General features: G+C 39.4%; 1 protein-coding gene across 1 annotated transcript in view; it reads left to right on the top strand.

Annotated features, from left to right (window-relative positions):
• LOC127451260 (immunoglobulin superfamily DCC subclass member 4-like) overlaps positions 1–12885 on the top strand; it is a 125769-nt gene that overhangs the window by 35749 nt on the left and 77135 nt on the right. The window contains exon 2 of the mRNA XM_051715806.1: positions 2121–2429. Coding sequence (XP_051571766.1) covers positions 2121–2429 — 309 coding nt within the window. The remainder of the gene's footprint in view (positions 1–2120; positions 2430–12885) is intronic.

The following is a 12885-nucleotide window of genomic DNA, read 5'->3' as shown; positions in this document are numbered from 1 at the left end:
CACAAAGGAAGTCCACAGCAGCAGGGGTCCATTGGGGTGAGAAATCATCCTCCTGTGAGCCACAAACATTGCCATTTCACAAACTCAGCAGGGTCTCATAAATTTGGTATGCGTTTTTATGTGTGCAAGAGAAAAGGGGTACAAAATGAGCAGTAACACATTTCAAAGGAAAATTTCATCCAAAAATGAATAATTTACTTACTCTCATGTTGTTTCGAGCCTGTAAGACTTTCTTTCTTATGCTGAACAGAAAAGGAGATGTTTTAATGAATATCTCAGTCCGTCTTGTACAATACAATGGCAGTGGATAGTGTCTCAATTTAAAGCTTAAAAAAGCACCCAAAAGATTTAGGTAAGAAACAACCCAAAATGTAAGTAATTTTCAGTAAAAATCTTGTTGTCTGTTGCAAGTTCATGAGCGCTATGAGAGAAGCTTTTTCACAGTGACTCGCAAGAATTTTCTTTGTTTTTACCGCAAGACACTTCAAGCATTTCCACAGAAGGATTTTTTTTCTCTTTGTTAACAGTGATGGATCCTGTATGATTTTTACCTCCAAAAATTTGAAGTCCTCCAGGATATCAAAAACTTTGGGATACTTTGCCAAAAAAAAAAATATATAGTCTCGGATGCATGTCCGGGTCTTAAGGGGGCTAGATTTGCCTCAAGTCATTTTATTGGGACTACAAGATTTACAGTGTTACATCACCATGGCAACAAAGTTGTAAAAATGCATATAACTTTACACAGAAAAGGTTAGTAAGTGGTTTTATCACACTAAAATCATATTAACGCATATTGTTTATGTGGTCTGGCTATACTTTTGAAACAGATTTACAGATTGGCCCATTTACTTCCAATATACGTAAGTGCCTCACTGTAACCCAGATTATTGCTTTTTTAAAGAAAAGGAGGGATAATTCAAAATACATTTTTGTGGTAATCAACATTATGCCATAAATGCTGTTGATTGAACTTAAATTGTATTGGACCTGGAATAATCCTTTAATGGCTTAATGAGTTTTAATTGAAGTTTGAATGGAAGAGAGGTAGCGAGAGGACAGAGAGGAGCTGCGGAGGTGATCTGGGGTGACTGTCTATTGAACCATCCTGCATTCTCTTCCTAACTGTTAATGGCTGCTGAAAGTAGGCCAGTGTCTGAGTTATTGTGCCCCACAGATCTCTCATACCTTTGATGCAGGACAGCTCATTGTGGTCAGGATTTCAATTTTTTCTCTCAGATCCAGTGCAGACACACACATTTTTTCTCTCGCTTACTAATAAGGTCTCATTTGGAATGGTGCTGGCCTTTTTTGAGCCAGAGGCTTAGTGGCCTTATTTTCACCTATAGTCAGAGGTAGGTGATCTTATTAGTCTCGCTCTGCCACTCTGTTCTTTCTGCCTCAAAAAGTCACTCATACAAATACACTGTATCTCTGTGCATGAAGCTTTCATCCATCCGGCTAGTCATGTTGTGTGTTTTCCATCTTTTGGTGTACTAGCATCTCAGGGCTGCACGCCCTTGCTGGTCTCACTCACACACACACACACAGACAGGGATGCCGGAGGGTCAGCTTCCACTTTAATCTAAGAAATAATTCCATTTCCCATTAGCGTAATTAATTGGGAGCTTACTGCAGCACAGTAACCAGAAGACCAATGTGTGCTCAACATGTTCTCATGGAGTAGTGTGTGTGCGCAGAGGGTGCTGAAATAGTGTTTTGGCTGGCTGATTAGCATCATTATAAAATTGCCTCTCACTTGACATGACTGACAACGGGGATAATTCTGTTCTGCAGGTACTTTTGAGTGGAAGGCAAATTGTCTTTCCAGATTGCCATACACTGCTGAATGATCTGTTTCCATTGTTAGTTGAAAGTAATATGTAATGTATGTTCTTCCTTCCTTCCTTCCTTTCTTTCTTTTTCTTTCTTTCTCTTCCTTTTTCCTTCCTTTCTTTTCCTTCATTCCTTCCTTTCTCTTTCTTTCTTTCTTTTGATAATTCGTTAATCCCCTTCCCCAAGACCTCCTAACCTAAGGCTGTATTCAGCCCTTCCAGTCTCACATCTGTGTCTCTTTCTCTTCCCCTCTTGCCCTCTCCGATCTCTCACTCACTAATTAGAGAAGCCCGTGTCAGTGGAACTGAGCTGTGGTGCTGGTCCGGTCCATGTGGTTCTGGAGCCTGGGAACCCACTGCTGCTGGACTGCCACCTGGGGGCCAGTGAGCCCCCACTCAACGTGACCTGGCTGCAGGATGGATTGGTCTTCTCTGAGAGCCAGACCATCCGGCCTCTGCCCAATGGCTCACTGCTCATACTGCCCTCCTCCGTGGATAGTCAGGCTTCAGCAGGTGTGGAGGGCGGGTACAGCTGCCTAAGTACCAGCTCAACAGGAGCCCTGACCAGCCGCGCTATCACCTTGCATCTCGCCAGTGAGTATGAATGTATAGCCCGACAACACTGTGTACTCTAATTCAGCTCTAGCAAACACCAGCTGTGGGTGTTAGGGAGCTCAAAGATCCAGATCATGTCAGACTTTAGGAGGCCATACAATATTCAGGTTCTTTGTTAGTTATTTTCTGGGGTTTTTGGTAGCATTAGTTTGGATCAGTGGCCACTAAGCACACAGACATCTGTTAAAGTGTGCATCATCTGGAATGCCTTGCATTCTCATTATTTTCTACAAACATCTGTATGGAAGTAAATTCATGACTAAAGTCTTTGAATCATAAAAGCATGTTGAATTGCTCTAATCCAAAAAATAAATGCATTGTATTATCAGTGCTTGCATTTAAATGCATTGCATATTTTTAAGCATTGAATATTTTCATTTGGAAACATTTCACAATTAATTTCTTATTAAAAATTCAACAATAAATATTCAACCTTCCAAATTTTTTGACAGGTAAAATTCAGCCTGTTCTATTTTGCTTAACAAAATTCGCTTCCTCAAATTCAGTGGTTCAAATATGGTTGGAAATTCAACCTTCCACATCCGGAAACTGCAGGAAAAGCAGCAGAGTACCAGTGCACAATCTCAACCTGGTGCTATTCGTTCTCACCAGTAGGTGGTGCAATGCAATCAGGTGTTGACTGCTGAAGACCAAAGCTACAGGTAGAGAGAACAACTGTGTATGTTTTGATAGTTTGTTTTTCAATTTGAAAAGAAATGAGCAGAAACAAGAAAATGTGAAAATTAAATAAAATAATATATTATAATAACAATAATAAATGCATGAATGAAAAATTAATTAGGCCTAAATCAATAAACAATAGGCCTACCTTTGTGTATGAGTTGGTACAATGTGGCCGCATGATATAGTAATAAATTCAGAAGGAATGATGACAATGTTATACTGTATCTACAGGGAAATTGTCTACCTTGGCACGTCTTCCCACATTCCTTCTCTTTACAAACTCTCATCTTCCTCTCTGACACCGAAGGGCGCTGTCATGTGCACAATGTTATGTATTGATGATCACTTTGGGTGCAAAGTGCAGATCTCCGCTTAATCAGTTAATGTTTTTACATTTACTCTATGTTAGTGCTTCCACTGCCCTATTGTGCACATGAAATAGGCCTGCCAACACGTTAACCTCTTTATACGTTTTATATAGTCTTCACAGACCCTAGAAGCTTGCACCCCAATGGTCGACCCACAGATGATAAATTAAACATTGCAAATGCACATTTGATGAACAAAGCAGTGATTGTGTAAAAACAGTAGATCGTAGCCTCCGGCACAAAAATAATTACAAAACTAATTTGATTATTTAAAAAATAACTTAAAATTTTTCAGCGAGCTAAATTACAAGTATTTATAAAGTTGTGCACAAATCTATGAATGAGCGACACTATACGGTCAGCTTTCAGCACTTCACAATGGACAGCAAAGAAGCACTTAAAAGTGTGTTGCGTGTTCGTGTTAAGTGCAGGTTTGGGAAACGCACGAGAAAAAGGAAAGTACGTTTGCAACTTCGCATGTAGAGAATGCTCTTAAGAGTTAAGAACTATAGTTATCGGAAAAGCACGCAGCCTTTGTTTCTCATGATCAATACACTTGTCTGGGAGCGCTCTCCGTTTAAGTTTTAAGGGCTTAGAAGCAATGGCAGCTTGGAAAGAAATGGCATGCAAAGAAAATAGTGCAAAACAACTTACATAAATTAAGAGAAATGTCAAGCGATATAGAGCTCTCGCTCCCTCATTACACATGCGTTTTGTGCAGTGTAGGCAGTGCTCGCATCATGGTTTCAGGGGCGGCCGTTGACATATGTAAAGTGAACAAGAACTCCATTGCACCAAGTCACATACACACATATATTTGTATTTACTAAAAACAAAGTAATTAAACACAAATTTTGTTATCCAAAGTCGTTTGGGATCTGTTTTACCTTACCTCAAGGAGTAGTGCCCTGTCAACACTCTTTAATTAAGATGCAGTTGACCACAGATTTTAAACTGGTCTCGCTTTGTTTCTTTAAATGTTGCACTTCATATAGTAGTTAAATAAAATCTGCAGATAGTCAGTTAAATAATAGAAGTCAGTTGAATCATAATCGGTTGTTACATGAGATAAACAAATGATAAAATAAAAATGGCACTTGTGTTTATTGTTTTTTGTATTTCAAATTTTGTATTGATTCAAAGAAAAAACACAACAGAGAAAAACACAACATATACACACCGAATCAACGTTTCACTTTTAACCCTCATTAAAGTCCCTCCCCAAACACCAGCCCCACCCTACCCCAAAGAACACCCCTGTGGTCACATAAAATAATACACACACAAACAATAAAATAAAAAATAAATAAATAAAAATAAATTAAAAATAAAATATATAATAAACATGCATAATTAAACTAAAAGTCTCCCTCCTCATCCCTTCCCCTAGAGTCCTCCAAAGCTGCCAAATACCTACCCCACTTCCTGAAAAATAAGTCCTCCAGCCCCAGCCTTCCATCTATCATCTTCTCATAAGCCGCCACCCTCCCCATCTCCGCACACCACTCCAGAAATGGTGGCGCTCCGTCTGACTTCCATCCCCTTAAAATAATTTGTCTGCCAATCATCACACCAGTCAGAACCCAATTTTTTATATATTTGTCCCCCGAATTTATAACTTCCCCATCACCCAAAATGCAAAGTCTGGGGCAAAGTAAAATTTGAGTGCCCAGAATGTCACGCAAATAATTCTGAATCTTTAACCAAAAATCTTGGATCTTAACGCATCCCCAAAAAACATGGGTTGTGTCTCCAACTTCTGATTGGCATCGCCAGCAGGTGGGTGTGTCTTTAAGTCCAAGCCTATATAATCTAGAGGGGGTCGAATAAAATCTTTGTAAAATCTTAAATTGCATAAGGCGAACCCTTGCATCTCTAGATGCAGACTTTTTTTCAGAATCTTAGTCCACACTCCATCCTCCAATACCAAATTCAAATCTTTCTCCCATAATCTCTTGAGAGAAGTTAAAGCTCCATCCCCCATACTCTGAATTAACAGGGAGTAGTACACTGATGCCTCATGACCTTTTCCAAAAGCCACAATCACCTCTCCCAAAGCATCTGCCTCCTTAGGGGGGTGTGTGCTACTCCCAAAAATAGTACAAAGCAGGTGGCGCAATTGTAAATACCTTTAAAACTGAGGTCTGGGATCCCAAAATGTTGGATCATGTTTTCAAATGATCTCAATACTCCACTTTCATATAGGTCACCAAGTGTAGCAACCCCCTTCACAATCCACTTTGGCCAGCAGAAAGGGGACTTGCCAATACATAATCTTGCGTTCTGCCATATGCTCGAGGCAACATTTAAATAAGTGTCGAAATTAAACAATCTTGACTCTTTAGTCCATACCGAGTTTAAAATGCAAAATAACGGGGTGTAACTTAACTTTTCCGATTAGTTTGATAGAGATGCTTTGTAATGGTGAAATAGGGGAAAGAACTGCCTGTTTAATAACAAACCAGGGAGGGGCTCTCTCAGGTGGAAGTGACCAATGAGCCAAATGTCTGAGACTGAACGCATAGTAATAAAACAAAATCTTGGGTAGGCCTAGCCCTCCTTTGTCAATCGGCCTATGTAACTTATTAAAATGCAATCTGGGACGTTTACCATTCCAAATGAAGGACTTTGCTATGCTATCAAATTGCTTGAAATAAGAGAGGGGGACATCTACAGGGAGAGATTGTAGCAAGTAGATAAATTTTGGAATACAATTCATTTTAATAACATTAACCTTCCCAATCATCAATAAATGTAATGAAGCCCACCTGCCCACATCACTCGAAAATCTTTTTCTTAAAGGGTCAAAATTAACACTAACTAAATCAGACAAATTTGCTGGGAATATAATCCCCAAATACTTAATGCCCTTTTTGGGCCATTGGAAGGCACCCGGCTGGAAAGCCTTTACTGGACAGTACGCTGTCAGAGCCAAAGCTTCGGATTTAGACCAATTAACTTTGTATCCTGAGAACTTGGAAAAGGAATTAATAATTCTGTGGAGGCAAGGCATAGATTCCTGTCTCACATCTATGTCTCTTTCTCTTCCCCTGTCGCCCTCTCCATTTTGTTCAGAGACAAATAATAAAATATCATCTGCGTAAAGCAGAAGCTTATGCGCCACACCTCCCGCCACCACCCCTGGAAAATCATCCTCCCCCCTTATCGCGGCTGCTAATGGTTCCAGGGCAAGACAGAACAATAAAGGGGAAAGAGGGCAACCCTGCTGAGTGCCCCTATCCAGAGTAAAATAATCTGAAATTAATCCATTTGTTTGTACCGCTGCTACAGGGTGTCTATAAAGTAACTTAATCCAACCAATAAATGTACTCCCGAACCCATACATTTCCAAAATCTTAAAAAGATAATCCCATTCTACCATATCAAATGCCTTTTCGGTGACAAAATAGTATTGTATCTATATTTCAATCGGGTAAATTCTCTGAGGCCATCAGCTGACATACGGCGCTTCAGCTCTGCTTCGGCACTTTTAATATTCTCTTCTAACTCCACGAGTTCTCATGCTTTGGATTTTTTGATGAATGAGGCATACTATATGATCCAACCCCTAAGAACCGCCTTCAGTGCCTCCCAAGCCACGCCCACAGAGGATACTGAGGACCAGGTGGTCTCCATATAAACATAGATTTCAGTCTTTAACATTTGTTGGAAATCAGGATTTTGCAAAAGGGACACATTAAGGCGCCAACTATATGATTTCTTTTTCTCTGTATATGGCAACACCTCTAAACTCACCAGGACGTGATCTGAGACTAAGATATTTCCAATTGAGCAATCAACAACAAATGAAATGAGGGATTTGGATATAAAAAATAAAAAAAATCTATTCTAGAATAAATCTTATGGACTGATGAAAACATTTTAGAGTCCCTACCAGATGGTTCAAAAGTCTCCAAATATCCGTAAGACCAAGATTTTTACACATCCTGTGAAGCGTCAGTGTTACCCTAAGGGGTTTACACACTCTTGCTTCACTGTGATCAAGGACTGAGTCCATCAAAAGATTAAAGTCTCCTCCCAATATTATATCATGAGGGGTGCCAGCGGCTTGCAACATCCCTTCAAGATCTATAAAAAAGCCCTGATCATCAGCGTTAGGTGTGTAAATATTAGCCAGAATTTCAGCTAAAACAATAATGACTCTCCCTAATTTATCTTTAGTCATTTGAATTGTAGATGTTTATTAATCAGTATAATGACTCCCTTGCTCTTACTTGAGCCAGCACTAAAGAAAACATGTCCACCCCATATCTTCCCACATTTTTCAGCTACCTGTGGGGAGAGATGTGTTTCTTGAAGAAACACTATATCATATTTCATACGTTTAAGAAAAGTAATAACCTTCCTTCTGTTTATGGGGTGCCCCAACCCATTTACATTCCATGTGGAGAGAGATAGTACACTCATATTACATTTGACATTTTGATATAGTAGAAAATATTAATTGTGTGTCAAAAACAAAATTATACAGACCACATTCCCCATTAGTGAATCAATCAAACCCTGAACTTCCCCCCGAACAAAATAAACAGAAAAAAGAAAAACGTGCGCATTAACCCCGCACATGAAAGCGCCAACCGGCGACAGTCCCTCTAAACTCAAAAGGTCCATGAACGCCCACGAGCCCCCACGACATATTTGCCATCGGATTGCTCAATTTTGCCTCACAAATTTGTGAGGCAAAATTACATAACAGAAAATACTTTGTAAAATAAACCCCAGCCAATAGGAAGAATGAACACAAAGACCATGTAGATTCATTCACAGAACTGTCTCAAAGGTGTGATCTTCCACAAAACAAATTCCAGCTGATATAAAACTGTTCAGATTCCTCGGACAGACAAACGAATGTTCAGTGAGCCGGCCATTATGAGTTAAGCAGATGACGTAATCGTTCCAATATCCCGTAAAAATACTCAACAAAACAAATTCCAGCCAGCAGGAGGAATAAGCGTGAAGAATTAACAGATTAATCCAGAGCTGAGGTTCCCCGGATGGTCGAGTCAATTCACTCGGAGGCCACATAAAAGTATATACCATGACTTACACACTCCGTCAACTTTATAAAAGACATCTTTTGTGTGAGCATGTAGATATTTTGCGGTCATCCGTAGTGTCCACTCTCAAACTGGCCGGGAACTTCAATGCAAATGTAATCTTCCATCAATGCAAAAGTTTCTTTAAGGAAAAATGTTATTCACAAAACAAACTCCAGCTGCTCGGCGGAGCCAATGCAAAAAGAAAAAAGTAACCAAAATGACGCCCAGCTTCCTCAAAAGCCAGAGTAAATACAGCGAGTCGACCCACTCACATGAGAAACACCCAATGATTTACTCACCCATTGATTCAATAAAAGACATTGCCTAGTTGGGACATGTAAATACTTTGCGACCGTCCTTCGTTTCTATTCTCAGTTTGGCCGGAAACATCAGAGCAAAAGTGATCTTTTGCTGATGAAAGAGTTTCTTACATTCCTTGAACCGATCGCGTTTCTCTTTTGTCGAACTCGCAAAGTCCGGGAACAAGAAAATATTATGGTTCTTCCAAGAAAGCTTCCCTTTGCTCCTTGCCTGGCGCAACACAAGATCTTTATCGGATGATCTCATAAATCTGGCCAGAATCGATCGGGGCCTGTCTCCCTCAGCAAATCTGTGAGCTGGGACTCTGTGAGCTTGCTCGATTTCCAGCTTGTGGCCTGTTATGTCGAGCAGACTTGGGAAAAGCTCGTCTAGGAATTCCACCATATCTCTGCCCTCCTCATGCTCAGGAATTCCAACAATTCGAATGTTATTCCTGCGGCTTCTATTCTCAAGATCTTCAAGCTTTTCAAGGAGATGTTCCAAATCAACCTTGGTCGCGGGCGGATTAGCAGTCTCTCAAAATCTGTCACTCTTGTAACTAACTCAGAGAATTTTATTTCCATCGCCGTAATCGATCGATGTATTACAGTGAGATCCTCCAAGTCAGCAAGAACCTTTGTCAACATCACCGACATGTTGGACAACTGACGCTGGATCACCTCTCCCGCCACGCCATCCAAATCGAGTCCCCGGTCTGTAGGCCTGTCTAGGCTTTCATCCTGAACACGTAAGTGTCTTTTAATGTCTCCAAAGCCTGAGGATTTTGACTTCTTTGCCATGTTTTGCCTCAAAGAGCAAATGTGTAACTGGGTGTATCAAATTTCACCAGATTATAACATGAAAATAATAAAAAATTTAGCAAAGTGCGCAGAGCTCGTCGCTCACACGTCTGCTTCTTGCATGGCTTCACGTGACCCCTCACTTGTGTTTATTGTTGATTTTGTCTGTCTTTAATTTGCCTATGAGAAAACCTGATGCAAATTTTGGGCAGCATTTATTTTTATTTGTTGTTTATAATTTCATTAGAATTAAGTGAAATATTTTTGGGTATGGTTTATGATTAGCACTGACAACATGTCACCCATTGAAATCATTTCATTTCAAAATTAGGTTTCATTTTGCAGTTTATTTTAACCTGGCAAATCTACTTGTTAGTGTTGGGTTCGAGTCCACCTTAGTCGAGTCCAAGTCATTAAACAATCGAGTCCGAGTCCAAAAAGTGTCGAGTCGGACTCAAAGCCGAGTCCATAACAGGCCAAGTCCGAATCCGAATGAATCTGTTCACGAATCTGAATTAAAACTGTAACCGTAAACTTAACATCAATATTTTAAGCTTATTTTAACCTTCACAACTAAGAAAAACAATTTATCAGTATACATGTAACAAAAACTTGACAAAAACAAACATAGACTAAAGTAAGTGAAACTTGTGTTAGTCATTACAACCAGGGTTATTATTTTTTCGAATTTTAATTTAGTTTTTATTTCTATTTCATTATCAATTTGTCCTTTCAGTTTGGTTTAGGATTATCTGAATATTATCCCTATATAAAGAAATAATAGTCTATCTGCCGACTGTTTTGGGAAAATACATACAAATGAGTCAACATAATAGTAATTAGCACTCACTGAGAAGTTACATCTCATGATTTAACTGCAAATGTTACATCCAAAAACAATGAAAAAGCCCACTGCTAATATTAGGGCCATTTAACACAGACATGATTATTAAGTTAATTTGCAGAAAACGGCCCAATACGGGGCAGATCTACACTCTGCTTGAGCACCTAAAACCCTAATGCGTCCGTGTGCATCTTGCAGCTGCGAAGATAAAAAAATATTTGCTTGAGTAGCAGCCGTGTTGGTCTGCAATCATTATGAAATCTTTAAATACCAACCAAACAAAATTTCACTGAGCTCTTCTTTAACTGCAAAAACATAGAGAACAGTAATATTGAGTCATACATTTAACATAAAAATTGTCCTTCAAAAGTGTCAGAGATATAGGCTAAAAACAAAATGTGCATAAGTTACCCAGTGGTAACTTATTGGCTACCCAGCATAAAAAAAAAAATAAATAAATAAAAAAATAAAAAATAAAAAAAACACATACGCTAAAAAACCCAACAACTTTAAAAGAAAAATGTCATAACCAACTAAATTTACTCATTACATGAAGTTTAGCTTAATACACAAACTCTGCCACTGAGTAATAGCCTACATTTTATAGTCTATACAGTAATTAAATTATAAACAAAACATTTCACTGCCCAAAATATTCTAATATTTTATTGTGCATGGTTGAATGCTGTGAATGGTGGACAAATGCTGTAAAAGAACATATTTTAAGCAGCTCGTCAATGTTTAAAAATATTAAATCAATAATAAATAGGTGGTGTTTATCTGTTTAGAGTTGTTGTCTGCTTTAGCAATAATGATTTTTTTTTGCAACTACTTAAAAGATACACAGTTAATTCATCAAGCTATTATGGACCATTTCAAGCTGACAACATTGTGTGGACCACAACAGAGTTTACAGAAGCCTACAAGTGTGGATACATTATGCCTAAAAAGACTTAATAGCCCAAAATTAATGCTAATTTTATTTTGATATGTTGTATTTAGTAAACTGTTAGAGACTTGACTCAATTAAGCTCTTGATTTGAAGTTCTTAACCACGCTGAAACCGCGACACGAGCACCGTCTTGGCTCCACAAAGAGTTCGTGTGATTTTACCGTTGTCAGGTTCTGTGCCATGATAAACTGCCTTGTTTAGTTTATAGTACATTGGCTACATACCCTGTCTTTATGTTTTTGGCATGACAGCTTCCTCGGTAATCAATGTTATACAGTAGTCTTCATAGTATCTTTCAAGCGTATTGGTTGACTGATGAGTGTGGCTGTGTGCGTGCGTATGTTTGCTTGCGTTTGTTTGCTTAACACGGTGAAACAACCTCTGGCTACATCTATGACATCAGGGGTGCTACAGCTGCATGCAGACAGAGATGTGTTCATTTATTTCTGTTTCGTTATTTTTGTTTTGTTTTTTATTTTGGACAACTGGACGACTGGACTGAATTCAGAGTCCCAAAGGATCGAGTCCGAGTCAAGTGCAAGTAAAAATGCATCCGAGTCCATGACAAATCCAAGTTCATTAAAATTGGACTCGTGACTCGGACTCGAGTACCGCTTGCGCACCGCCTCCGTGCCGCTAGCAAAACCGCCTGCGATTTGCTGCTTTCCGCATGCCTCTCATTGAAAATGAACTAGATACTCGCGCTTGCCATGTCCCATGTGTAACGGCCTTTAGAACGTTTGCTTTTACGCGTCCAGTGTAGACAGCCTCAAACGTGATCAATTATCTGCTGAGAGGAAACAAACTGATTTGTTGAGAAGCGCGACACGACTCATTTCAATTCACCAAAACCATATCAATTTTCTTATTTGAAATGTTAAAAAAAATTCTAACTAAATTTTCTAACAGGAATATGATGATTATCATGTACGCATGCATCATGCGTGTGACAAAATGAAGGTATTTTTATTTGCAAACTATTAGTATATTGTGGCAGATTGGGTGGACCAGCAGTCAGTCTGGGTGGACCAGTGATGCTCGTCATAGTAACATCATTATATATGTGTGCATAACTTTATAAACATTTGTAATTTACCTCTCTGGAAATGTTTAAAGATATATACATCCAGGGGGCTTGGTTAGTTCAGCGAGTATTGACGCTGTCTATCACCCCTGGAGTCACAAGTTCGAATACAGGGTGTGCTCAGTGACTCCAGCCAGGTCTCCAAAGCAACCAAATTGGCCTGGTTGCTAGGGAGGGTAGAGTCACATGGGGTAACCTCCTCATGGTTGCGATTAGGGGTTCTCACTCTCAGTGGGGCACGTAGTAATTTGTGCGTGGATTGCGGAGAGTAGCATGAGCCTCCACATGCTGTGAGTCTCCGCGGTGTCATGCACAGCGAGCCACGTCATAAGATGCGCTGATT

This window comes from Myxocyprinus asiaticus, chromosome 2 (assembly GCF_019703515.2).
Source record: "Myxocyprinus asiaticus isolate MX2 ecotype Aquarium Trade chromosome 2, UBuf_Myxa_2, whole genome shotgun sequence".
NCBI classification, from domain to species: Eukaryota; Metazoa; Chordata; class Actinopteri; order Cypriniformes; family Catostomidae; genus Myxocyprinus; species Myxocyprinus asiaticus.
This window is presented reverse-complemented; position numbering and strand designations above follow the sequence as displayed.